Source organism: Oncorhynchus mykiss, chromosome 7 (assembly GCF_057628025.1).
Source record: "Oncorhynchus mykiss isolate SJ-2025 chromosome 7, ASM5762802v1, whole genome shotgun sequence".
NCBI lineage: Eukaryota > Metazoa > Chordata > Actinopteri > Salmoniformes > Salmonidae > Oncorhynchus > Oncorhynchus mykiss.
In genome coordinates, this window is record NC_143028.1 from 32159998 (window position 1) to 32174176 (window position 14179).

At 42.4% G+C, this 14179-nt stretch overlaps 1 protein-coding gene across 1 annotated transcript in view; it reads right to left on the reverse strand.

The window, feature by feature from the left end:
* Positions 1-254: 254 nt before the first annotated feature.
* The window catches only part of LOC110527702 (protein phosphatase 1, regulatory subunit 16B), a 135067-nt gene continuing 121142 nt past the window's right edge, over positions 255-14179 (reverse strand). The window contains exons 7-11 of the mRNA XM_021609156.3: positions 9525-9650; positions 9232-9307; positions 8855-8984; positions 8400-8571; positions 255-8155 (exon numbers count right to left, since the gene is read on the reverse strand). Of these exons, the coding sequence (XP_021464831.1) occupies positions 7676-8155; positions 8400-8571; positions 8855-8984; positions 9232-9307; positions 9525-9650 (984 nt within the window). The 3' untranslated portion in view covers positions 255-7675. The remainder of the gene's footprint in view (positions 8156-8399; positions 8572-8854; positions 8985-9231; positions 9308-9524; positions 9651-14179) is intronic.

The following is a 14179-nucleotide window of genomic DNA, read 5'->3' on the forward strand; positions in this document are numbered from 1 at the left end:
CAGTAACCCCACAGTACAGCCAGTGAATGAGTATTTCTTCTGAGAGGAGCGAAGAGCCTCCGCTAGCACCAAGCCCCTGACAGCTGCTTAACGGAGGTCAGAGGGCTGTTATCACATTGCCCGTCTCTCTCTCTGCACAGCCACACAAGGCTACCATAGAGGAGAGTAGAGGACAGCTACAATTTTTCTGTGAAAAAAATAGATTTTCACAATGCAACAGGAATGGCTTCTCATATACATTGAAGACAACAAAATGCACAAAATACACAATTTATTCAAAATGTTAATACAACCATCAGTATTTTCCAGTAATTACAAAATCAGTAGTTTTAATAGTTTCTTCTTATTAACAACACGTCTTTATAAAATACACGCTGATCAACCATTTTCAGTTTGCACATCTGACAGACTGTTTGATACACAAGCACTGGCCACAATAGGAACAAACAGTCGAAAGATGGTTCTGTCACTTTAAATTTGGGTCATAGTAGTGGTCAGATAATACAGATATTAAACATTTGGACCCCTGGGAATTCCTACTTACACGTAAATACAATGGACACTTTGAAAACAACCCTCTGCCTGGCATGCTGAAATAAACTCAGCAAAAAAAGAAACGTCCCTTTTTCAGGACCCTGTCTTTCAAACATAATTCGTAAAAATCCAAATAACTTCACAGATCTTCATTGTAAATGGTTTAAACTATTTCCCATGCTTAAACAATTAATGAACATGCACCTGTGTAACAGTCGTTAAGACACTAATAGCTTACAGATGGTAGGCAATTAAGGTCACGGTTATGAAAACTTAGGACACTAAAGAGGCCTTTCTACTGACTCAAAAACACCAAAAGAAAGATGCCCAGAGTCCCTGCTCATCTGTGTGAAAGTGCCTTAGTCATGCTGCAAGGAGGAATGAGGACTGCAGATGTGGCCAGGGCAATAAATTGCAATGTCCGTACTGTGAGACGCCGATCGTCCTCACAGTGGCAGACCACGTGTAGCACCTGCACAGGATCGGAACATCCGAACATCACACCTGCGGGACAGGTACAGGATGGCAACAACAACTACCCGAGTTACACAGGAATGCACAATCCCTCCATCAGTGCTCAGACTGTCCGCAATAGGGTGAGAGAAGCTGGACTGAGGGCTTGTAGCCCTGTTGTAAGGCAGGTCCTCACCAGACATCACCGGCAACAACGTCACCTATGGGCACAAACCCACCGCCGCTGGACCAGACAGGACTGGCAAAAAGTGCTCTACACTGACAAGTCGCGGTATTGTCTCACCAGGGGTGATGGTCGGATTTGCGTTTATCGTCGAAGGAATGAGCGTTACACCGAGGCCTGTACTCTGGAGTGGGATCGATTTGGAGGTGGAAGGTCCATCATGGTCTGGGGCGGTGTGTCACAGCATCATCGGACTGAGCTTGTTGTCATTGCAGGCAATCTCAACGCTGTGCATTACAGGGAAGACATCCTCCTCCATCATGTGGTGCTCATCCTGACATGATCCTCCAGCATGACAATGCCACCAGCCATACTGCTCGTTCTGTGTGTGATTTCCTGCAAGACAGGAATGTCAGTGTTCTGCCATGGCCAGCGAAGAGCCCGGATCTCAATCCCATTGAGCACGTCTGGGACCTGTTGGATCAGAGGGTGAGGGCTAGGGCCATTCCCCCCAGAAATGTCTGGAAACTTGCAGGTGCCTTGGTGGAAGAGTGGGTTAACATCTCACAGCAAGAACGGGCAAATCTGGTGCAGTCCATGGAGAGATGCACTGCAGTACTTAATGCCAGATACTTAATGCCACACCAGATACTGACTGTTACTTTTGACCCCCCCCGCCCCCGCCCCATGTTCAGGGACACACTATTCCATTTCTGCTAGTCACATGTCTGTGGAAATTGTTCAGTTTATGTCTCAGTTGTTGAATCTTGTTAGGTTCATACAAATATTTACACATGTTAAGTTTGCTGAAAATAAATGCAGTTGACAGTGAGAGGACGTTTATTTTTTTTGCTGAGTTTAGTTAATATTTTTGGTAACACAACCAGGGCTCTAAATTAACATTTTTCATTGGTAGCACTGGTGCTCCCAACTTTAAAAAGTTAAGAGCACAACAAATTGTAGGAGCACCAATTGAGATATTGCATAGCCTATATGAATTATATTTTACCTTTATTTAACTAGGGAAGTCAGTTAAGAACAAATTCTTATTTTCAATGATGGCCTAGGAACAGTGGGTTAACTGCCTTGTTCAGGGGCAGAACAACAGACTTTTACCTTGTCAGCCCGGGGATTTGATCTTGCAACCTTTCAGTTACTTGTCCAACGCTCTAACCACTAGGCTACCTGCTTAGTTCTACTTCTGAAGCCTTGTAAATACATTTGTTAATTATAAAAAGGTGTTGATACAAAGTCATTTGTGGAATATTAGGTTTTTCATTATTTAAAAGCACTATTTTCCTATTGAGATGCATTACATTGAAAATGATACATGGTCTCTTTAAGAGCGTCAAGTTCGTGATGACAACATGCAAGAGATCTGTCATTCATTGTTTGCTATGATCATGAAAGGAGCTATCCCTTTTCCTTTCTGTGCCACCAAATGTTTGGATATACTGGTAGAGTTAAAAGGTTGTTAGCTCGGGTCTAGATAGAGGGTCTAAATATGGGTTCAGAAACGAGTAGTTTTAGCTGTAATAATGGTGCATGACACTAATGAATCTGCACTCGGGAAACAACAAGTACAGCGGAGCCTTATCATTACAACAATTATTATTAAAAAATTATAAAATATATATTCTCTCTCGCACTGGTGCTCCCAAAATAAAACAGCAAGATATTTTGTTGCATATGTGACCAAATTGATGGCACTTTAGAGCCCTGAACACTTAAGTTGCCTTATAGAGTACCACAGTAGGTGTCATAATACCCATAAAACCTAACAGTCAAACAAGGAATTGGTTCCAATAATTTTTCCACCATTCATTAGGGGATTTTAGAAAAATGTCAAATAAGGGCTGTGTTTTGTGTAGGCTTACCTTAGCGTGTAAATCTCTCTAGGACAAGGTGAATGTATCAATATATTTGCCTGCATTTTCAATGCCTAGGAACAGTGGGTTAACTGCCTTGTTCAGGGGCAGAACGACAGATTTGTACCTTGTCAGCTCAGGCGTTCGATCTAGCAACCTTTTGGTTACTGGCCCAACTCTCTAACCACTAGGCTAGAGACATTTTTAATTAGCTGCTAATGTGGCCATCATAAAGAACTACAAATGCCATGATGATCTGGACGACATTGCTGAATCAAGACAAAGGTAAGAATCTCTGGATTAACTATCTAATGTTAGCTAAATTTAGTAATGAATAAAGTGGCTACATTTATTTAAACTGAAAGTTTTAAATTGACACAACACCTGTTAGCAAAGGTAGCGGGCAGGGGCGGCAGGTGGTTAGAGCTTTGGGCCAGTAACCAAAAGGTTGCTAGATCGAATGCCTGAGCTGACAAGGTACAAATCTGTCGTTCTGCCCCTGAACAAGGCAGTTAAACCCACTGTTCCTAGGCAGTCATTGAAAATAAGTATTTGTTCTTAACTGACTTGCCTAGTTAAATAAAGGTTAAATAAAGGTTCAATAAATAAATAAATAAATATTTTAAAAAGATGTCAGCTAGAGATGACGTACAGGGATTTGTAGTTTTGCATTATGTCTACTTTGACACTAATTAGCATTTTAGAATCTGAAAGTAAATAGAGCCTAATATATTGACAAAATTCTCCTTGTCCGAGATAGTTATCAAAATGGTAAGCCCTACATGAAACACAGCCCTTATTTTAAATGTTTCTAAAATTCCCTATGGGAATAATGAATGGTGGAAAATGATTGGAACCATTTCCCTGTTTGACCAATAGGTTTTACGGGTATTATGACACGGGTATTATCCAATGTGGGGCTCTATACCTGTAACTACATAGTTATAAGAGCAACTTAATGTAAAGTGTTACTAACTTGTGTTATCTTTGTCTCTATCTGAATGGCTGGAGTACAATGTCACAACAACAACAACGACAACTTATTATGCAATTATGGGAAAAGTTGACAATTTTTGACACTATACACAGGCCGGACAGTGCAGTTGGGATGGCGGTGGGTACAGGAGATAAGAGGAACAACACTGATACAGGTGGGCCGCCTTCCCTGGTCCCCGTCCCCAGTCCATGTCCCCTCTCATTTGGAAGACTACTTGGCACCCATAGGGGCACAATCGGAGGGTGGGGGGGGGGGCAGAGCTGACGGTAGCTGGTACTACTACTGCTACTACACTGTAGTATTTACTACAGTACTACTACAAATCTGAGGGTAGCAGACAATTGTCTACAGCTACTTTATACTGTATGTATCCACAGGTTAAAGGACAATAACACAGATGAACCAGCCTCGTTAACTACTTCCTACAATCCTACTTTTCATTGTTAAGTAGGTAGGTGCTTCCAGTGTTGGAACTTGGAACACAGACACACATTCTAAAAAATAATACAGAGTGGGCTACATCATGTCAGATACCATACATTTTCTGAGTTAATAATGCATGTAATGGTAATAAGCAAGTGTTATACTTTGCTTTGCCAAGTCTCTTAGCTTTCAAGCACTTTAACTGAGCCTGGGTGGAATATGCCTAGACTCACACCTGTTTGTGCTCTTTCCTGCCAAATCCTATTTTATTGAGTTGGCAATACAGCACACACATAGATCTGGGAAAAGGCTATACACAAGCTACATATGACTGGACAATAACCTTGTCTTGTCAACTCCAAAGGAACATTTCCATTCTAGAAGGTGCAGTGCTTCTAGCCTGGTTCCAGATCTGTTTGTACTGTTTTGCCTACTCCATGTCAATGGCAGCAATGAAGCTGGCAAGACATCACAAACAGATCTAGGATCAGTGCTTCACAGGAAAGGAAGATATACTGCATTCACTCTCCATAGCTATAAAAAAGAAAATAAATACGCTGTAGGAATTTGCAAACCATATCCTTTTCATAAAATTATTCTTCATAAATAAAAAGCTGGAAACGGTACATACTCTGGAGCTCATACCTTTTCCACATTGTTACGTTACAGACTTATTCTAAAACAAATTAAATAGTGTTTTTCCTTCACCCCATAATAACAAAGCAAAAACATTTAATTTTTAAATTTTCTTTGCTAAAAACCTCCCAGAAATATCACATACTTTGTTGAAGTACCTTCAGCAGCAATTACAGCCTCGAGTCTTCTTGGGTATGACGCTACAAGCTTGGCACACCTGTATTTGGGGAGTGTCTCCCATTCTTCTCTACAGATCCTCTCAAGCTCTGTCTTGTTGGATGGGGAGCGACGCTGCACAGCTATTTTCAGGTCTGTCCAGAGATGTACGATCGGGTTCACGTTTGGGCTCTGGCTGGGCCACTCAAGGACATTCAAGACTTGTCCCGAAGCCACTCCAGCGTTGTCTTGGCTGTGTGCGCGGGATCGTTGTCCTGTTACAAGGTGAACCTTTGTCCCAGTCTGATGTCCGCTCTGGTGCAGGTTTTCATTAAGGATCTCGCTGTACTTTGCTCCGTTCGTCTTTCCCTCGATCCTGGCTAGTCTCCCAGTCCCTGAAAAACATCCAGGTTTCCTCCAGTCATAACGATTGGCATTCCGGCCAAAGAGTTCCATTTCTTTTGGCAAACTCCAAGCGGGCTGTCATGTGCCTTTTACAGAGCAGTGGCTTCCGTCTAGCCACTCTACCATAAAGGCCTGATTGGTGGAGTGCTGCAGAGATGGTTGTCCTTCTGGAAGGTTCTCCCATCTCCAGGGAAGAACTCTGGAGCTCTGTCAGAGTGACCATTGGGTTCTTGGTCACCTTTCTGACCAAGGCCCTTCTCCCCCGATTGCTCAGTTTGGCTGAGCGGCCAGCTCTAGGAAGAATCTTGGTAGTTCCAAACTGCTTCCATTTAAGAGTGATGGAGGCCACTGTGTTCTTGGGGACTTTCAATGCTGCAGACATTTTTTTGGTACACTTCTCCAGATCTGTACCACCACAATCCTGTCTCGGAGCTCTACGGACAATTCCTTTGACCTCATGGCTTGGTTTTTGCTCTGACGTGCACTGTGAACTGTGGGACCTTATAGACAGGTGTCTGCCTTTCCAAATCATGTCCAATTGAATTTACCATAGGTGGACTCCAATCAAGTTGTAGAAACATCTCAAGGATGATCAATGGAAACATAAAACAAAACTGTTTTCACTTTGTCATTATGGGGTATTGTGTGTAGATTGATGAGGATTTTTCATTTACTTAATACATTTTATAATAAGTCTGTAACGTAACAAAATGTGGAAAAAGTCAAGGGGACTGAATACTTTCCGTATGCACTGTATTTTCAAGCAATTATTTTTGCTTAAATTACCTACAAATAAGCAAAAAGACATGGGCATATCAAACACCGTTTTACCACCTTTATCGATGCAAGTTCGGATCAGGACGGATGATGAGTTTAATGCTGCATTGTTTCAAATGTCTATAGTGCAGTGCTCCAATCCTCCTTCTTCACAGGAGCAGATAGATCGTTGACTGTAATACTGTTCTGTTTTGTTATTTACATTTTAGTCATGTAGAAGATGCTTTTATCCAGAGCAACTTACAGGGGCAATTAGGGTTAAGTGCTTTGCTCAAGGGCACATCGACAGATTTTTTTCACCTTGTTGGCTCGGGGATTCAAACCAGCAGCCTTTCAGTTACTGGTCCAACGCGCTAGCCGCTAGGCTACCTGCCACCCTGGTATAGACCATTCCTTCCCTTTTCTGAAATAGTCAGCATTTGAACAAGAATACGTCTTAAGAAAGAGTATCCCTCTTTGTTTCAGTAAAAACACAGAGAGAGTATTCTGATATGTTGGAGTATTTTTTCCTCAAAGAAATTTCAGAAACAGTGGATAAAGTAAGAATGTGGTTTGAAAACAGTGATTCAGTCAAAAGTAAGACACCACATACGCTTAACATGGGAGAGCACGCTGCCTCGGCATCCATCCCTTTATAGGGCACCAGAGTTCTCTCCTCATAGGGGATAAGGGCCATCTCGTTCCACTTCCTTACCCTCTACATCAACCACAATCTATCACAGTGGCATGCCCGTTCTCCGGGGGGGTAGGGGAATCCTCCATACTCTTAAGGTCTATGGACCATCTCAGCCACCCACTCCATAGGGAGATCAACAGTGTCCACCACATACCTGCCCTGTCAATCGACCACAAGCTATCACCGTTTGGCTCTTCCCCAAGTCATCTTTTACTCGATTTCTCTAAGGTTATCCTATCCTCCATACTGGTGTGGCCAGGAGTTGAAACAGCAGTGGGTAGGAAAACTAGGGAGTAGGGGCAGGTAACCAATCACCTGGCTGAACCAGCTCCACTCCTATTGCATTCTTGGACCTTGGCTCTGCATTTTGGTGTCCCGCTGTGCAATCTCTTCCTGCTTCAGTCACATGACCATCCTGCTCTGGTACACTCTATCCGGGAAGAAGTTACCCTTTTACACAGATCTACGGTCAGTTTACCCTCCTCGAACCCTAACCTTAATGCATTGGAGGAGAACATAGTAAACCTGACCTTAAATCAGTGTCTTGGGGTGACCTCCACCCCTCCCTAGGAGACACAGCAGCAGCTGTGCCCCTTTAGTTCCTCATCATCTATTGGCTGTTTCAGTTTGAGGATGGGTGGGTCCCCGCTGGCCGGGGTGTAGTAAACTGCGCTGCCATTGGAGGAGACCAGCGGCATGCGGGAGTCCACAGGGCTCTGGGGCTCGGCGGTTTCTGTGGAGCCGTTTCCAAGGTGACCGTTGAGGAGAGGGTGGTTGAGCAGCTTGGCGGCCGACCTCTGCTTTTTAAGTTCTGATAGTGTCTGAGCACGCTCCCTGGGCAAGGAGGAAGAGTCCTCGGGCAGCGGAATGGACGCCATACTCTTCGTGTCAGGGGATGGAGCCTCACCATTGGTGGCCGGCGACTGACTGGGAGCGGGCGTAGACGTCGTCGTGGAGATGATGCCGTTTTGTTTGATGATGCCACTAGGATCTTTAAGGATTTTCTGGAGCTTGGGCCTCTCCGCTGCTGGCTTCACCGGAATCACCTGGGAGACAGAGAACATTAAGATTACTGTTACTAACGGTTACTCAATACTGTTACCAACTACTGCTATCAATTACTGTAACAAACCTTTACTCTGATTTCCTCCACAAACGAAATAGACGGATAGTTGACTAACTAGACTAGAGGCTGGTCATTACTTTGTCAAATGATAAGCTGCATGGTCTTGTTTACACACACAAACATGATTTGCATTTGCGATAGGAGAAACATTCCTCCATACTAACCATAGTAACAGTCGTATTGATCAGATGGCTGTTCTCCTGGTCTGCCTCCTTCTCTTTCTCCTGCTCCTCCCTCCCTCCTTCCCTCCCACCTCTCCACACGATGGCCTCTGTCTCATATTCCTTCACACGAAGGTTGTGTCTGTCAGACAAGCTGGCCCGCCGCACCACTTTTCTATACAGAGAGGAGGAGAAGGGGGTCCAGGAATTAGTTCAGGGGTCATGGTTTCTTTGTCCTAATCCTGGCACACTTTAGTTTTATCCCAGGCTAGTAACTAGGATTCCCAGCACTAACACACCTGATTCGGCTAATAAGAAAATGCAGCTATTAGTTCAATTATGTGTTAGTGCTAGGCTGTAACAAAAACAGCCCATCCCTTATGTTGTGGCTCACCATTGAACAGCACCCAAAACTAGTGTGCAGTTTTCCTCTCTGTCCAGCAGAGGTCAGTACGTACCCACGGCTGCCTGCGCTGGACGTCCTCCTACACAGGGAGGTCTTGTGTTTGAGCTGAGACTTCATGATAATATCGTGTTTGTGTTTCAGGTCCAACAGGATGGCACGGAACTCCTCGTCCTCGCACAGGTCTACAGGTCACAGAAAGGTCAGCAGTCAGAGCTCACACATAAACCAAAACACAACAATCCACAACTTCTGCTCTGGGGTGGCCGTGTGGGGTTCCTATTGGGTTTTAGACCCTAGTACAGTGATCACTTACACAGTATAGCATCATCGTTCTCATGATAAACAGCAGGTCAGGGCAGACCACAGAGATAGAACAACAGAGAGGTCATAAGGTTCTCTTAAGTTTTGATCTCTATAGGGCCGACTTACCAATGGGTGTCTCCTCTAGGTAGGTCTTGGCATTGAGACTGGCACCGTGAGAAACCAACAGCTCTGCTACATGCATCTGGAACAATGGAGAGTATCTATGAGTATTTACATGGCCATCCACAATCACGTTCAGAGAGAGTGTGTGTGTTTGTGTTCATTTGTATGCATCTGTGTGTGTCTGCGTCTGCGTTTGCCCTTGTGTGCCTGAGCCCGTGTGTACGTGTGCCCGTGTACATTTCTGTGCACTCCTCGTGTGTCCATGCTCCCCTGTGTGTGTGTGTTTGTTACCTCACCTGACCCCAGCAGGCTGCGGCGTGGAGCGGCTGCCATCCGTCAGTGTCTCTCAGGTCCATCCTGGCCCCTCCCTCCAGCAGCAGCTCTGCACCCTGGACGTAGCCATTAGCTGCTGCAATGTGGAGCTGTATGGGGTTACAGGAGAGACAACAGATGGAATGTAGTCAGTTTAGAGTGTTCGCTACTTCAACACATATTTTTATTTAAAAAGATTCCCTGCATACTATTTTGATATAAGGCATCTAATGTCCTCTTGGGATTCTTTTGTGTCACTCTTTCTGTCCTTTCTCAGAAATATATTAACCATCGATAGACTGGGACCGAAGTTGGAAGCTAACTCTGATAGGGCTGTTACGGTGAGCGTATTACCGGTATTACCACCACACCAGCATTCACGAGTCATGACGGCAGTCAAATTCCACGTTATGGTAATTAGGCTTCTCCAAGCTATGATGCTGCTTGATGGTCATTAGTAGCATAACAAACCAGCTAACTGCCTGGTACTCAGCACTCTATTGTCCCTCTAATCACTCTGACATCAACGCAAATGTGATCTAAAATCTAAATCAAACACTTCAGGAGTAACCATGAGCTGATGTTGCATAACATTTCCACAGGCTATGCAATTGCATGAGAAAACAGAGTTTTGATGGCCTCTATTAAAAATACTTTCCTATAGGCTAGGCCTAGTATATTTATTTATGAACTTTCCGAATATTAAGCACATTGCTTCACTTTACAACAGCAGTATAGCCTACCTGGCTGGTATGAAGATGAAACATGGTAAAAGCTTCTTCCATTTGTTATTTACAGTGCATTATAAAAGTATTCAGATCCCCTCCACTTTTTCCACTTTGTTACAGCCTTATTCTAAAATGGATGAAATATTATTTCCCCCTCAATCTACACACAATACCCTATAATGACAAAGTGAAAACAGGTTTTTTGAAATGTTTGCAAATGTATTAATAATAAAAAAACTGAAATACCTCATTTACATAAGTATTCAGACCCTTTGCTATGAGATTTGAAATTGAGCTCAAGTGCATCCTGTTTCCATTGATCATCCTTGAGATGTTTCTACAACTTGATTGGAGTCCACCTGTGGTAAATTCAATTGATTGGACATGATTTGGAAAGGCACACACCTGTCTATATACAGTGCATTTGAAAAGTATTCAGACCACTTTAATTTTTTCTACATTTTGTTACGTTACAGCCTTATTCTGAAATTGATTAAATATTTTTTTTCTCATCAATCTACACATAATACCCCATAATGACAAAGCAAAAACAGGTTGACATTTTTGCAAATTTATACAAAGAAAAAACTGAACTATCACATTTACATAAAAATTCAGACACTTTGTTGAAGCACCTTTGGCAGCGATTACAGCCTCGGGTCTTCTTGGGTATGACGCTACAAGCTTTGCACACCTGTATTGGGGGAGTTTCTCCCATTCTTCTCTGCAGATCCTCTCAAGCTCTGTCAGGTCAAGTTGGATGGGAGCATCCCTGCACAGCTATTTTCAGGTCTCTCCAGAGATGTTCGATCTGGTTCAAGTCCGGAATCTGGCTGGGCCACGTAAGTACATTCCGAGATCCGAGTCCCGAAGCCACTCCTGTGTTTTCTTGGCTGTGTGCTTAGGGTCGTTGTCCTGTTGGAAGGTGAACCTTCGCCCCAGTTTGAGGTCTTGAGATCTCTGGAACAGTTTTTCATCAAGAATCTCTTTGTACATTGCTCCATTCATCTTTCCCTCGATCCTGACTAGTCTCCCAGTCTCGGCCACTGAAAAACATCCCAACAGTCTGATGCTGCCACCACCATGCTTCATCGTAGAGATGGTGCCAGGTTTCCTCCAGACGTGACGTTTGGCATTCAGGCCAATGAGTTCATTCTTGGTTTCATCAGACCAGAGAATCTTGTTAGATGCCTTTTGGCAAAAATAACAAAAATAAATTATTTACATACGTATTCAGATCCTTTGCTATGAGACTCGAATTTGAGCTCAGGTACATCTTGTTTTTATTGAGCATCCTTCAGATGTTTCTACAACTTGATTGGAATCCACCTGTGGTAAATTCAATTGATTGGACATGATTTGGAAAGGTACACACCTGCCTATATAATGTCAGAGCAAGAACCAAGCCATGAGGTCAAAGGAATTGTCAGTAGACAGGATTGTGTCGAGGCACTGTGGGAACTCAAATCATGTCCAATCAATTACATTTACCACAGGTGGAATCAAGTCAAGTTATAGAAAAATCTCAAGGATGATCAATTGAAACAGGATGCACCTGAGCTCAATTTCAAGTCTCATAGCAAAGGGTCTGAATGCTTATGTAAATAATTTATTTTTGTTATTTTTCATACATTTGCTCAAATGAAATGAAAAAATGTTTTAACTTTGTCATTATGGGGTATTGTGTCCATTGATAAGGGAAAAAAAAAAACATTTAATCCATTTTAGAATAAGGCTGTAACGTAACAAAATGTAGAAAAATTCAAGGGGTCTGAATACTTTCCTAATGCACTGTATTATTTAGTATATGTAAAGACAACATTAAATTAAGAATAGTCTGATTGGTGACAATATTAACCTAGCACTTGTGAATGATGCCCAGCTTTTCAAATCATAGTCACTCACCTCATGTATCCTAGCCCATATGCCTATATGGTTTAATAAGGTTAGTATCACACCTCATGTATCCTAGCCCATAGGCCTATATGGTTTAATAAGGTTAGTATCACACCTCATGTATCCTAGCCCATAGGCCTATATGTTTTAATAAGGTTAGTATCACACCTCATGTATCCTAGCCCATAGGCCTATATGGTTTAATAAGGTTAGTATCACACCTCATGTATCCTAGCCCATAGGCCTATATGTTTTAATAAGGTTAGTATCACACCTCATGTATCCTAGCCCATAGGCCTATATGGTTTAATAAGGTTAGTATCACACCTCATGTATCCTAGCCCATAGGCCTATATGGTTTAATAAGGTTAGTATCACACCTCATGTATCCTAGCCCATAGGCCTATATGGTTTAATAAGGTTAGTATCACACCTCATGTATCCTAGCCCATTGGCCTATATGTTTTAATAAGGTTAGTATCACACCTCATGTATCCTAGCCCATAGGCCTATATGTTTTAATAAGGTTAGTATCACACCTCATGTATCCTAGCCCATAGGCCTATATGGTTTAATAAGGTTAGTATCACACCTCATGTATCCTAGCCCATAGGCCTATATGTTTTAATAAGGTTAGTATCACACCTCATGTATCCTAGCCCATAGGCCTATATGTTTTGATAAAGTTTGTGTCACAACTAAAGTGTCCAAATAACTTCTTAAAATTAAGCACATTCATCTGCTTTCTAACCGGTGTCGAGTTTAACTGGCACACATAAGCTGCGCGGGATTTTCTACTTTGGGGGAGATCATTTCCCCCATAAAAATGCACTTTTATAATAAAGCATTACATGCATAATCGCATTTGCCGTCACTTTCGGGAGCAGTGTTTTCCAGCTCATTGATTACATTTTGGAACATTTGCGCGTATAGCCTACTGCTGTATGCACATTGCTATGCTTATAATGTGAAGAAATTGCCTCATAGTTTATCAACATTTTAAGCTAAATGGTCAGCCTAATTAAAAAGCAACGTTTTTTTGAAGCGAGTGGTTGTATTCATTTGGGATCTATCGCATCTCCCCAACTGTTCTAGCGTAGGTTTGGAAAATGTATTTATTGCACAGAAGGACAAGTTGACCAATAGAATAGGTCATTTGTGCTATTGGGGATGGTAGATTGACATGGGCTAGTGATTTTGCTGTTGGCCTACTAATCTCGTTGGATGAAGAAAAGAGAGGTGCTTCGGAGCACGGCAGCTGGAAAATTGAAATGACTATTAGCTTATTATATTCAGCCCAAGGGCACAACGGCCACAAAAGGTATGGATTTTTTAGGGTGCATTTACGGCCACACAAGGAGGATGCCGCCGGGAAATTTAAGGCCTGGTGAGAATATTATCAAGTGCTTGTCAAATTGTGAATGAGAGAGTGATGAAGTGTGTGTAGCTTGCCACTTTTTTCAAATCATCATTAGAGTCCCATCACGCAGACTTAGAATGTATTAACCTTCAAAACATATAGCCCAACGTTTGTATCACAACTAAAGTTGTATAAATAATTCTAAATTAAACATACAGGAGGACCAGTTTCTTTGTTAACCGCTCAACACAGAATAGCTGCATGTGCGCACTTTCTTTGAAATGGTTTGGAAAAAAATTCCAATTGTGATCTTCATACTATAAAATTAAAATATGCCACAGAATCCAAAGCAAATCTTGTCTGCTAAATGAATTAGCGTGAAGAAATAGCAATCTTTTTTTTAAATGGTCTGTTTGAGATACAAGTTTGAGGTGAATTTTTTTAAAGTGTTCTTTCTCCAATTTATGCTTTATCCACAAATAGAAGTATAGTATGAGTCAATAACATTTGGGTATGAGTTAACAGAATATGAACTTTTAAAAAAGTGAGATTTTCATGAGACAGCTACTTTAAAGATTACCGCTGGTTGACAGTCAGCCAAAAGGATCATCCCTTGTCCTCGCCTGGCCTTTCACGCCTGCCTGTACATCTTTCT